The sequence below is a fragment of the Triplophysa dalaica genome, chromosome 17 (assembly GCF_015846415.1).
Source record: "Triplophysa dalaica isolate WHDGS20190420 chromosome 17, ASM1584641v1, whole genome shotgun sequence".
Lineage (NCBI taxonomy): Eukaryota > Metazoa > Chordata > Actinopteri > Cypriniformes > Nemacheilidae > Triplophysa > Triplophysa dalaica.
The window spans coordinates 17,316,438-17,329,037 of NC_079558.1; the positions used below are offsets into that span (position 1 = coordinate 17,316,438).

The window sequence follows — 12,600 nt, forward strand, 5'->3', positions numbered from 1 at the left end:
TCCAATCACTCGTAAACGGGGCGCGCATGCAAGCTCATTCACAATTAGCATAATCCCCGCCCTATGAATTATATACATCTAGAAATGCTGGAATCCTCTGGACTTTATTATCTGGTTTGAAAACATTTTATTGAATAAATGCTTAAGATTCAAATAAGCTATATGATTAATTTTTTTATTATTAAATTGTGTCACCTTAGCGTTTTTAGCCAGCTAAAATTATAATACCTGATGCTCTTCTGAAAAAGACCAGCTGGTGATGCTTGAGAACGTTTCGGAGGCACTGCGTTATTCCGGAGATGTGTTTGTTGCTCTGATTTGTGATTGGATGGCTGTGTTAAAAAGGACAGTGACAAGCTCTGCGTTTTCCTCAAAGTTAAAAAAAGTAAAAAATGATGAAAGACAGGCAAAATAACTCGTGAAGCATCATTATGATACATAGTGTGTCAGCGGTTTGCCTTAAAGTATACAGAACGTCACGTGCGGTTTTACACACTATTTACACGTGGTTTGGAGCATGTGTACATTTCCTTCGTACCAACTAACATTTTGAAAATACGAACACGTTCATGAATCCGAAAAAATTGCGTCAAAACGACTTTACGAACGATTTACACAAAAAATTGTGTTACATGAATAAGGCACATTGACTTCCATTGTATGGACACAAAAACACTGACACATTTCTCAAACTATCTTCCTTTGTGTTCCACAGGAGACATGACGGTGAATAAATGATGACGGAATTTTTTTGGGGGGGTGAACTAGCCCTCAGTTCAAGCAAACCTCATTAAATCAAAAGCCTTTCTCCTTATGGTTACATTATGGCTCTTATATGTTTTTATATATAGTCGTATACCTTTTTTTCGAGATTAAAGCTCAATTGCAGGTTCCTAATAGGTTATAGATTTGGTTACCTCTGAATTTGTTTACACCCCTGTTGATGCTTATATGTGTGTGTTTATGTTTCTCAGTATGTCTCGGGACAGATATGAAGTTGGCGTTACCCTCCAGTCTTGAGAATCACTACGAAATGCTCAGACTGCTGTACACTGACTGCCAGGTGGTTCACGGTAACCTGGAGATCACACACCTGCAGGGCAAGCCAGACCTCTCCTTCCTGCAGGTATGAGCCACTCGCTTGAGTCCTTATGTTCAGAATGTATTAACATAGTACTGCATATTAAAGTGGAGGTATAGACATTTCCGTCGTGCACAAATGGCAAATCACACTTTCTTTAAAGGGGACAGGTTTGAGAATAATTTTAATGACATCATTTAAATTCACCAAAATAAAACAGCAATACAATAATAAATGTTGTTATCCTCCGACTGGTGTCAGAATTGAATGCTGACAAACCATCCACTTATGTTGGGAATGGTTATCGAACAGTGATCAATAGGAGAATCGATATACCAATCTGAATATACAAATCAGATCACTTTTCACAAGTTTAAAAAATTATATGCAAAAGAAATTAGACGTGTCTTTTGTTTTTTCGGTCTGTAGGGTATAGTGGAAGTTCAGGGCTATGTGCTGATAGCTCATGTCTCAGTGCCGTCGATTCCTCTGGACAGTCTACGGATCATTCGAGGCAGTCAGCTTTATAACTCCAGCTACGCTCTTGCAGTGCATGACAACTTTCACCGCGGTCAGGTTGGGTCCGGTCTGATAGAACTCCATCTCAAGAATCTCACAGGTACGGACTGCGGTAATTAAAGGGGTAGTTCACAGTCACAAATAAAAATGTTTGCATTCACCCATTTGATGTTCCAAACCTGTATGATTTTCTATTCTTCTGCAGAACACAAAGGAAGATATTTGAAGTATGCATCTTGGTTTAAACATTAGTAACTAAAATCTCATGTATTTTATTAAGTAGGCATATTTATATTGACTTATTTGAAAGGAAATCATTATTAAGGTCAAGATGACCCGCAACCCTGTGATGTCAGTTTTAGCGGTGGTTATCGGGAAATGAGGTACTCTGGAATGTCGTCACCGGCCAATCAGAATTGATTATTCAATAGATCTATATCATTTGATGTTTTTCACAGAAATTCTGCTTGGCGGGGTTTATATTTGGGAAAACCCTCAACTTTGCTTCCCTCAGAAGATTAACTGGGGAGACATCGTTAATGAAGTCCAGAGCAAAACGTTGCATCTGCAAGATATCCCAAAGAGCTGTGAGTTAATTTAGAGCAGACCTTACATTTATTCATCACGAAAATCTGTACTACATCATAGTTTTGTTATTGGTCTTATTATATTTTCCTTGTTTAGGTCCTCATTGTTCCGCAGGTTGTGAGTCTGTTGGATGCTGGGGGCAAGCGGATCTGGACTGCCAAAATTGTGAGTATGACTGACACGTTTTTTGAGTCAAAATATTTCAGGGCCTTACCGCTTTTCATTGCTGTTCAATATGATGCCAAACACTTTTAACCAATAAAAGATAAATGATGCTTCTGTCTCCAGTTACCTCTGTGCAATGTTCATCCGGGTGTTTGCGTTGTAAGGGTACGAAACCCAATGACTGTTGTCATGTCCAGTGTGCTGCTGGGTGCACAGGGCCGAAAGACACTGACTGTCTGGTAAAGACACAACTACACATCAGAAACGTCACGTTTCTATCATTGACATACATGCTTTGGCCATCTGCTTCCCCTTTAAAGGCATTCTGTTTTTCAATCTGCAGGCCTGTCGTCACTTTAATGACAGTGGGACATGTAGAGACAACTGCCCCCCACCCACCATCTATGACCAAACTACCTTCCAGTCCAAACCAAACAAGGACAAAAAGTTCAGCTTTGGAGCCACATGTGTGAAACAGTGTCCACGTACGTCTTAACTATTTAAAACTACCATATTCATTCTACTAGTTAACAGTATTAGCAGTTGGATCTAATATAATAGATTGATGTTTATACATTATACATGTTATCTTCTTTTAGATAACTATTTGGCCATGGTGGTGGCGTGTACCATGGTCTGTCCAAAAGCTAATCAGGAGTATATCTCCGTCCAACCAGATGGTCAAGAAACACAGAAATGTGAAAAGTGTGAAGGAGAGTGTCCTGAAGGTCTGTGTGCACGTATATGTGACTGAAATTCTTTTCAACTATGTTCGTTTTGTTCTGAAAAAGTCAGGAATGTGACATTGAGAATGAGATAACTCTCTTACTCCTGGTGTAATGAAGTTGTTCAGCCTTAAGTTTGTACAATGGGAGTGTTGGCCAACATATGCATCTACATGCTTGCGTACAGTACGTTTTTCGACTTTACAAAGCCAAGTATTAAGACTAAATTATAAATGTATAAATGATGTGTGTGTGCAGTGTGTTATGGGATAGGCATGGGAAACCTGCTGGGCGCATCGGTGGTGAACGTCAGCAACATTGACTTCTTCAAAAACTGTAAAAAAATCTACGGCAGTTTGGCTTTTCTTTCAGATTCCTTTAAAGGGTAAGCATGCCAAGTAATAAGTAATAGCTCCACCCAAAAATAAAAAATTGGGTCATCATTTATTCAGCGTCATGTTTAAAAAAAAGTGCTCAATGTCCATCTTGTGTCTTGTGAATTGAATGTTAGGAACATAAGCAAGGCGAGACACTTTAAAGCATCTTGTAATCCTCTAAGGCCGGTGTCTTCAAGTACTTTTCTTTGATGGTCTGATTCTAAAAGTATAAATAGGATTCGTGCCAGTTTTTAACCATATTGTTATTTCTTCTGTTATTTTGTATTTCTGTTATTTATTGCATTTTGTTCCTTTTATTCTTTTTTTGTTGCTGTGACTTATAGGTCATGCACACAAATATTGCATCCAGTATTTGTGCCTTTTCATTATATTTAATATAAAGCGATATTGTCTTTTTTATTGTATCTATAATTCACCCAAAAAGAAAAATATTCTCATCATTTACTCACCCTCAGATTGTTCTAAACCTGTATAAATGTCTGCTAAACACAAAAAACGATCTCTTCCCCCATTGAGTAGCTTTTCCTGCGGTTACTTTCAAGGACACAAGACGTGCTTTGGAACGCGACCTATTGCATGCGCAAACCGACTGCCTGTGGATTGCAGATTATAACGTTGTAAATAACATTACGTTTCTTGGACACACCGATCCAATCGCTTTTTAATACGACAATCGTTATGAGCCACGAGAATTACTTTAGAATCGAATGATACAAAAATACATTAAGTAAAGATCATGTTACATGAAGGTATTTTGTAAATTTCCTACCTTAAATATATAAACTCTTTATTTGTGTGAGTGGAGGGTCTGCCACAGTGCCCCTGATTAACAACAAGGCAAATTGATCAATATTTAGATTTTTTTGCACTCTAAGATTCCAGAGTTTTTAACGGTTGTATCTCAGCCACATATTGTCCTATTCTCACAACAACATACATCAATAGAAACCTTATTTATTCACCATTCAGATGGATACAGACATCTCCATTTGAAAAAATTGACCCATAAGACTGGTTTTGTTGTCCAGGGTGACATTTGAAATGCTTAAGCGAGACCGGTTAAAGATGACTAGCCCTGCTCTAACCGGCTTTCATAAATGCACTTATCTGGTGGTTATGGCTAAAGAGGCAATTATGTACTGTAAGAGAAGGTGTTGGTCTTCTGTAAAGGCGGTCTTTTGTTGCAGTGTGATGACACATTTTGGCAACTTTGTTTCACTTAAAGCTGGTTTTCGTACTAGGGAGGAGGTTTTAAGTTCTGAAACTTTCGGCACGATTTTATGGTACAATAACACAATGCAAAAAACCTCTTAAAGAGCTGTGTTTTGCAGGTTCGTTATTTCCACATAACATCCTCTCAAATCTAATAACACACGGTAACCTTGATACATCAAATCATTTTGGCGGGTTTTGTTTGACAAATTCAATATAAATAGGCCTTTTAATAACATATATGACATTGTATTTACAAATTATTAAACCAAATTGCCTGTTAGCGTCGTTTTTCACCTTAAAACTGAAAGTAAAAAAAATTCTCATATGGGAAGTAGCCATGTAATAAGCGGGATAATCACGTGGGTACACACAGCATAAACTTTTAAATTTCGCTGGTGTTCTTCCATAGTTCGTGATTAAATTTTTTGCCATAAACCACTATTATTAGTAACCCTTTGTATTTGTCACTGGGTTTTGATATCTAGCCAATAAAAAGTATTAAGAAGTGCTTGTCAATGTTGACATTCACAGTATTTAATCATTTAACCAGTTCAGTGTGTTTCCTTTTCCTGAAAACCCAGAATTTGGACATCCGAGGTTTCAGATGGACAGCGACGATTTGCTTTTTGTCACTCAAGTGTTTGACCGACCCACTTCTTATTTACAGTTATTATACAGAAAAGCGGGCAAGGATACTCCCCCAAAATCATCTTGTGTTAAAGAAAGTCCTAAAAATTTGGAACGACATGATGACGCCTAAATGATGGCAGAATTTTCATCCCATAATTGCACAAACTATACTTTTACTAAACTCTTAAGTCATCCATTTTTGATGGTGGTATTTTTAGACATCTGTTGTCTTTTTAATACAGGGATGCAGCTAAAAACGTGTCTGGACTACAGCGGAGTGATCTCGAAATATTGAAGACGATAGAAGAGATTACAGGTTAGATCACAGTTATCATCAGATGAACAAACATCACAGAGAAAACACAAAACTACTAGTCAGGGGGTTAATGCATTAGAATATATAAATTACATTTTGTCGTTGAATGAACATTTTATTTGAATTTCAGGTTATCTGTACATTGAGGCATGGCCAGAGGATTTGCCTGATCTGAGTGTTTTTGAGAACTTGAAGGTGATCAGAGGAAGAATGCTTTACAAGTAAGTGTAATTGTGTCTCTATGGCTCAATATCAACATTTCTGTAATGCTCGACCCGTTTTTGTTTTGCTGTCCTCATTTCCTATTTCCTCATCCATTCTTGACACACATTTTGTTTGAAAGTCTATTTACCGTCTGACGGCAGGTCTGGCTGCTTATCAGATCTGTGGTTTTCTGTTAGTTATAAAGGTTAATGATTATCTCCTACACCTGCTGCGTGATACAAACATTTCTCCCTTGCTTTTAAAGGCGGGGTGTCCGATTTCTCTTCGCCGTTGTTCAATCACCAAAACAGACGTCAGCGCTCGGATGGACTAATGTCCGTCCTGTGCACTGTGCACCTTACTGCTGATTGGCTACAAGGTTGTTTTGGTACTCGGCTCGACTTTGTCTAAACAAGCGTAATTCAGAAATCGGACACCCCCCCTTTAACCTTTTAAGTCAGTGCTAACTAATCTCCCTGTGAAAATGATTTGCACGTAGTTATATAAAGTAACTAATATATGAAAGGTTAGATCATTTTCACAGTTTAATTGTTAAACTAGAAAAAATAGAACAGGTGAGTTTTGATAGATTAGTTTGTGTTAAACATCCTGCACCATTCGTTCAATAGATATGATATAAATGGAACCTTTTATTTTCGTTTTTTTGGCAAACGTCCACAAATCCATTTGACTTTTTAATAAACCAGTAAGCTAGGCCGAATCTAGAGACTAGAATATCACATGTTAGATTGTGGACTATTTTGCATGAGCAATCCTACCTTTTCAACTACACCTTAGCAACCAAACAGAGCACCCTAGCAACAACCTCGAACACCCTAACAAAACCGGATCAATTAGCCAGAATTTGTTTTGCAATGCCATAGCAAACAAACACATTACATTTCATTTTCTCTCTCTCTTTTCAGGGGCGTTCTCTCTCTGGGCATTCAGTCTTTGCCGATCGAGTCTCTCGGGATGCGTTCCTTGCGCAGTGTCAGCGGAGGTTTAGTTCTCATTCATAATAACACCAAACTATGTTACGCTTCCTCCCTGCCCTGGACCTCTCTGCTCCACCCAACACAGGGACCCAACCTCATCAGCAACAACAACCAAGACCCACAAACCTGCGGTAAAACACTAGTTTATCTTTGTGTGTTTGTTTTGGCATGCATTGTGTTGTTGTCGGCCATGTTGTTAGGGACAAATAAAACAAGTAATTATTTTTTCTCTGTCTAGTATCCGAGGGGAAAGTGTGCGACCCCCTGTGTGCACACGCTAGCTGTTGGGGCCCGGGACCGAGTCAGTGCGTGTCGTGTGTGAACTACAAGCGTGGAACAGAGTGTGTGGAGGAGTGTAATGTCCTACAGGGGTGAGTACAGCATGAATATGACGATCTTTTATTGATTTTGTGCTTTCAGAAAGACATGTAGGTCTTATTTTGCTATCCCTTTTGAAAAAAATTGCATATGCTGGTTAGGTAGGTTTTGAAACATGGTTGCTGGTTTAAACTGGTCATGTGGGGTTTGAAGCGTTGTAGTTGGTGTCTGCTGGATTAAGCTGGTCCTGAGCTGGTTTAAGCTTAAACCAGTTTAAGTGATGTGAGGCCAGGTTGGTGTTTCATACTTGGAATTTGTGCTCTGCATTTAACCCAACCAAGAGCACACACACAGCAGTGAGTAACACACACCCAGAGCAGTGAGCGTCCATTGCTGCGGCACACAGGGAGCAGTTGTCTGTGCCTTGTTAAGGGTCTCACCTCAGCCGTGGTATTTAAAGTGGAGGAGAGCACTTATCATTCATTCCCCCAAACCTTTAAGTTACAAGTCCGATAACCATTAGGCCACGACTGGCTTTAAACCAGCGCACACCAGCTACCATGCTTCAAAACCTACTTTACCAGTATATGCTGTTTTTTTCAACAGGGATTATAGATCATAGTTGGGGAAATCTCACTGTTTGTGTGTCTTTTCCCACAGGTCAGTGCGGGAGTTTGTGGACGGTACTAACTGTGTCTCTTGTCACCCAGAGTGTCGAACGGTCAATGGCTCTGCCTCCTGTAGAGGCCCAGTAAGATATTCTAGCAAAACCATATAATACAATCCATACACGCTTGAATGGAATACAAATTTTGGCATCCCATACTTCGCAAATCTTCAGCTTTGACGTGTGCTGTCACAAAAAATCGACGTGTGATGTATTTAAATTGTTTGTGAATGGCAATAAGATTGATATCAATGCATGACTAACTGTCATCTATAGTAATGCCACTTTCATAGCGGCTTGGACATGAACAGTTTTCTCCATGAGCACTTCTTGACTCGTTTTACATTACTGTGTATGTGTGTTTTTCCAGGGTGCGGATCAGTGTAGGGAGTGTTTGCACTTTCAGGATGGAGATGTGTGTGTTGAGCGTTGTCCCAGCGGAGTGAAGGAGGACCAGCACACCGTGTGGAAATACTTCAATAACACGGGACACTGTCTTCCCTGCGAAACCAACTGCACTGTCTCGTGAGTAGCTGCCTGAGCTAGTGGAAGATTCCTAGTTTGTGTCTTTTGAACAGCTGATGATTTCGTTTCTGTTTCCTGTTTACCGCCAGTTGTCCACTGGATGAACAGGGATGCCCTATCCAACAGAAACCCGGGTAAGTTTCTGACGTGTTTCTTCCACAAACTCTAGTGAGCAGTCCTATCTGGATGTAGATGCAGACTTTATAACCTTTTTGCTGTATTTTTTGTACAGGCCTGGAACAACAATCGCGATCACCCTCGGCGGAGTGTTTCTCTTTCTCATTCTGTTGGCACTGCTGGTGTTTTACCTGCGTCGACAGAAGCAGCAGAAACGGAAAGAGACCATGAGGAGAATTCTGCAGGAGCACGAGGTGAGGTGTTTCATTAGGTCGAATTTACATCTACATTTATGCATTTGGCAGACGCTTTTATCCAAATCGACTTACATTTCATTGTACTATACATTTTGTTTCTATGTGCAATCCGCTGGATGCATCATGCTCTAACAACTGAGCCACAGGACATGGTTCATTCCTACTATTCGGTGACATTTAGAGTTGAACTTTTCATAAAAAAAGCAAAACTTTCAATGATTTTTATAATTTCAGTAGAAGGCGGCTTATTTAACCTTAAAAAAATATACTGGTCCTGCTCAGGATATTATGGTGTAGTCATTTTAACCATGTGACGCAGGCCAAATGTCCCTCCTGTTACAGGACATTTTCATCTCTTTTTTAATGGTTTAGAATCAATAGTTAATGTAAGTATTACTTAACAAATATTTTTTAAAAATGCCAAGTTTTGTTTATGGCACATTGCAACAGGATGGACAATAACAGGAGTGACATGTAATGCTTAACTGAGCCATCTCTACTCATATGGTGAACTACAGGATTCCACATGTTTGGGGACATCGACTTTTTCTTATAGATTGTTTATTAACAATATCTCTAAAGACTACAAAAGATTATTCTTTCCTATATAAATAAGCATAACAGAGAGGACATGTTATGCTTTACCACATCAGTGAACTATTCTGAAATATTAAAGAAAAAGCAGATAATAGAGTGATACTAATCTTCTACATGTACATGAATAACTTCAAGTTGTATGCAACTTCCTAAGAATTGTGTGACTAGAGGAGCAACAAGGGAGGATGGTCAGAGGAATTACAAACCGTAACAGGGAGGACATTCGTCTCAGGCACACAAATTTATTTTAATGATTTTAACAATTAAAAATATATTAATAACAAAACATAACATATGCCGAGTAATAGCATATATCGGGCACCAATGAATAGTGTTGTATTGATTTGATTTCTAAATTAGCACACATGACAATTCAGGCTACCTGCACTAAAACCAGATATTGTTTTAGTTTTACGAAATTATTATAATCCCAGTCTTAAATAGAATTCCATATTCCCAATAGTAGGAATGAGCCATACTTGTGCATTGTTGTTTTAAATTTTAATTACAAATCTTTTAAAAGGATTTGTATCACGAAAAGGGAAATTTCTACATGGGCAGCAACTATGTGCACATTGCATGGAATTAGCACTCAACACTTCATTTTGTAGTTTAATAATTACATAAAATGATATAATATTCACAAAAATAGGGTCAGTTTGTAAACACAACTATTTTAACCAATCATTTTTGGCATCTGTTATACCATAATAGATTTTTCCTCTTAGCTCATTCTGGGATTGCTACAAACAATACATGCTTCCTTAGAAGGCAAAATTATTTGAATTTCTGTTCGATGTTTGACATCACATGGGGGTTATTGTTTTCTAATGGCTTGTCAATTTTTCCCTGCAGCTGGTGGAGCCACTGACCCCGAGTGGAGCGTTGCCCAATCAGGCTCAAATGCGCATCCTTAAAGAGACAGAGCTGAAAAAACTCAGAGTGTTGGGATCTGGAGCTTTTGGCACGGTCTTTAAGGTAATACGCTGCACATAATACCTGGAGACAGTACTAATACCTCAACTGAATGATAGCTGCTCCATTATCGCTTCATATCACGAATGTAAACAGTTTGAATGCTGCCGTCTGCTAATGGGCACAAATGTAAACTTTTAAAGCCAATGAGCTAAGGTGAATATGTCACATAACTGATCACTCTTTAAGCTGCAGAAAATGATGTAATTTGGGTCTTTAGATTTGGCAATGCATTCAGGCATTTTATATCAGCGTGTGTGAATTCCCTGGGAACTGAACCCATGACCTTGGTCTCTATCAGTTGAGCTACAGGGAGCCCGAAACAGAGAATGATGTTCTTTTTTCCTTTTTTAAGTTTTGCAGTTTGTTTATTATTCCCTAGCAAATAATGAATAGAAAATATTTTTGAAACACTAAACCACAAATAAATTATTTTGAGTTGAACCCCATTCATGAAGAGTCTCTCTTTTTTCAACAGGGTATCTGGGCTCCTGATGGCGAGAATGTGAAGATCCCTGTGGCCATTAAAGTTTTGCGTGAGAACACCTCGCCCAAAGCCAACAAAGAAATCCTGGACGTGAGTGTGCATGATTTAGCTTTTTAACAATGTCACTGGGAAACGTCAACAGTCAAGTATTTTATTACACGTACTATGATATTATTGATCTATTCCAGTTTTTCTCGATGCTTAAACACATTTCTTGAAATGATGTCTCGTATTCTCAAAACAATAAACTCAAATCCATAACATCTCACCCAATTCCCCAAACATCCTATTTTAAGGTCAAAATGAAGCTATCTGCTCAAAACCATTCAAACTTGCTGAAAAAAAAAAACTTTTCACACAGACATGACACACAAGCCCTCAAAATCACCCACATTCAACACAGTCTTAGACACTGGTGAGATCAGTTCAAAACACTGTTATCAAAACCTCTTATTGGGATTCAATAATAATTTGATACCTAAGTGTTTATAAGAATATACAACATAAAAGAGTGCACAAAGAGCAAAGTGCAATAATGAGCTTTTGGAAAAAAAAGTTTCACTACTTTAAAGATGATCTTACTTGACAAGAACAGTTCAAAAACAAAATAACAATATGAACTGGTCATGCAGCACAATACAGTACACAACTGCACAAATAACATTTACATTCAGCCATTTAGCAGATGCTTTTATCCAAAGCGACTTACAGAGAAGATAAAGGAAACAATACAGGTCCATAGTTGTCAATGTGAAAAAATATAGAATCCGCTGCACCTTTGGCACAATTTCTGCAAAAATACGGAACAGGTAAAAAAGGCTGCAATTACAAATTTGAGGGTGTAACAGACAGTTTACTGTATACAGAATAGTTACAATTCTCTGATATAAAGTGTGTACTGTAAAGATACTGTATGTTTACAGTAAGTAGTATGAAGTTCAGTGGGTGATTCTAGGATGTGCTCCTATTGATATAATCCTGAGATTCTGATTGGTGCGTCATCAGTTTTGCTACTGAATGTTTACTGATGGTTAAATGTGTTCTGTTTGAGTTTACATCTTGACACTTCAGTTCATTATATTGTGTGTTTGTGTTCTCTGAATGAGAACATGGCCAAACATTTGCAAAATGAGGCTGTTTGTGTTTGGGGTTTGTACAAGTTGGTGTATTGTTCTGAGAATGTGTTTATAGTTGTCAGGAAATGGTATATTGTTTCATGAATTGTGCGTTAGCAATCGAGAAAAACTGTAATAACTGAGTATGTGTGCATGGCATTATATTGCAGTCAGTAGGAAAGTTTCAACTTCAAACGATTAACCTTGATTAATCGCATTCGGAAGAAAAGTTTTTGTTTACATCATACATGTCGGTATACAGTGCATATTAATTTGCATTTATAAACACAAAAACATGTATTAATTAATATCTACCAATAATTGAAATTCTATATAAACGTTTATGTATCTTTTTCTTAAATATACTGTATGCATATACATGTATGTGTTTTTAAATACAAAATGATCCTGCACAAGCTTGTATTCTGAATGCAATTAATCACGATTAATCTATTAACATCCCTACAAGCGAGCCTTCTTTTTTTTAAGTATGACCTGTTAGCAAGGGTATGGCAGATCAAAGCCAAATAATACATTCTGCACAGACAGCTACGGAGGGGGTTTGCTATCCATCTCAGGCTTGCAGCAAGAAAGCAAACTTCATGAAAATAATTCTTAATCTGGTTATAAATATAGACATATTTTTTCTGGCAAAACATTTTTTCCACGCGTAAATATTCCGATATGTATTTTTGACGTGTGC

General features: G+C 38.1%; 1 protein-coding gene across 1 annotated transcript in view; it reads left to right on the plus strand.

Moving 5' to 3' along the window:
* erbb2 (erb-b2 receptor tyrosine kinase 2) overlaps positions 1–12,600 on the plus strand; it is a 30,134-nt gene that overhangs the window by 10,921 nt on the left and 6,613 nt on the right. The window contains exons 2-19 of the mRNA XM_056770800.1: positions 975–1,126; positions 1,511–1,700; positions 2,059–2,187; positions 2,285–2,353; positions 2,477–2,592; positions 2,697–2,838; positions 2,953–3,081; positions 3,337–3,463; positions 5,564–5,637; positions 5,768–5,858; positions 6,768–6,970; positions 7,078–7,210; positions 7,818–7,908; positions 8,195–8,349; positions 8,439–8,483; positions 8,582–8,720; positions 10,176–10,298; positions 10,774–10,872. Of these exons, the coding sequence (XP_056626778.1) occupies positions 975–1,126; positions 1,511–1,700; positions 2,059–2,187; positions 2,285–2,353; positions 2,477–2,592; positions 2,697–2,838; positions 2,953–3,081; positions 3,337–3,463; positions 5,564–5,637; positions 5,768–5,858; positions 6,768–6,970; positions 7,078–7,210; positions 7,818–7,908; positions 8,195–8,349; positions 8,439–8,483; positions 8,582–8,720; positions 10,176–10,298; positions 10,774–10,872 (2,207 nt within the window). The remainder of the gene's footprint in view (positions 1–974; positions 1,127–1,510; positions 1,701–2,058; positions 2,188–2,284; positions 2,354–2,476; positions 2,593–2,696; positions 2,839–2,952; positions 3,082–3,336; positions 3,464–5,563; positions 5,638–5,767; positions 5,859–6,767; positions 6,971–7,077; positions 7,211–7,817; positions 7,909–8,194; positions 8,350–8,438; positions 8,484–8,581; positions 8,721–10,175; positions 10,299–10,773; positions 10,873–12,600) is intronic.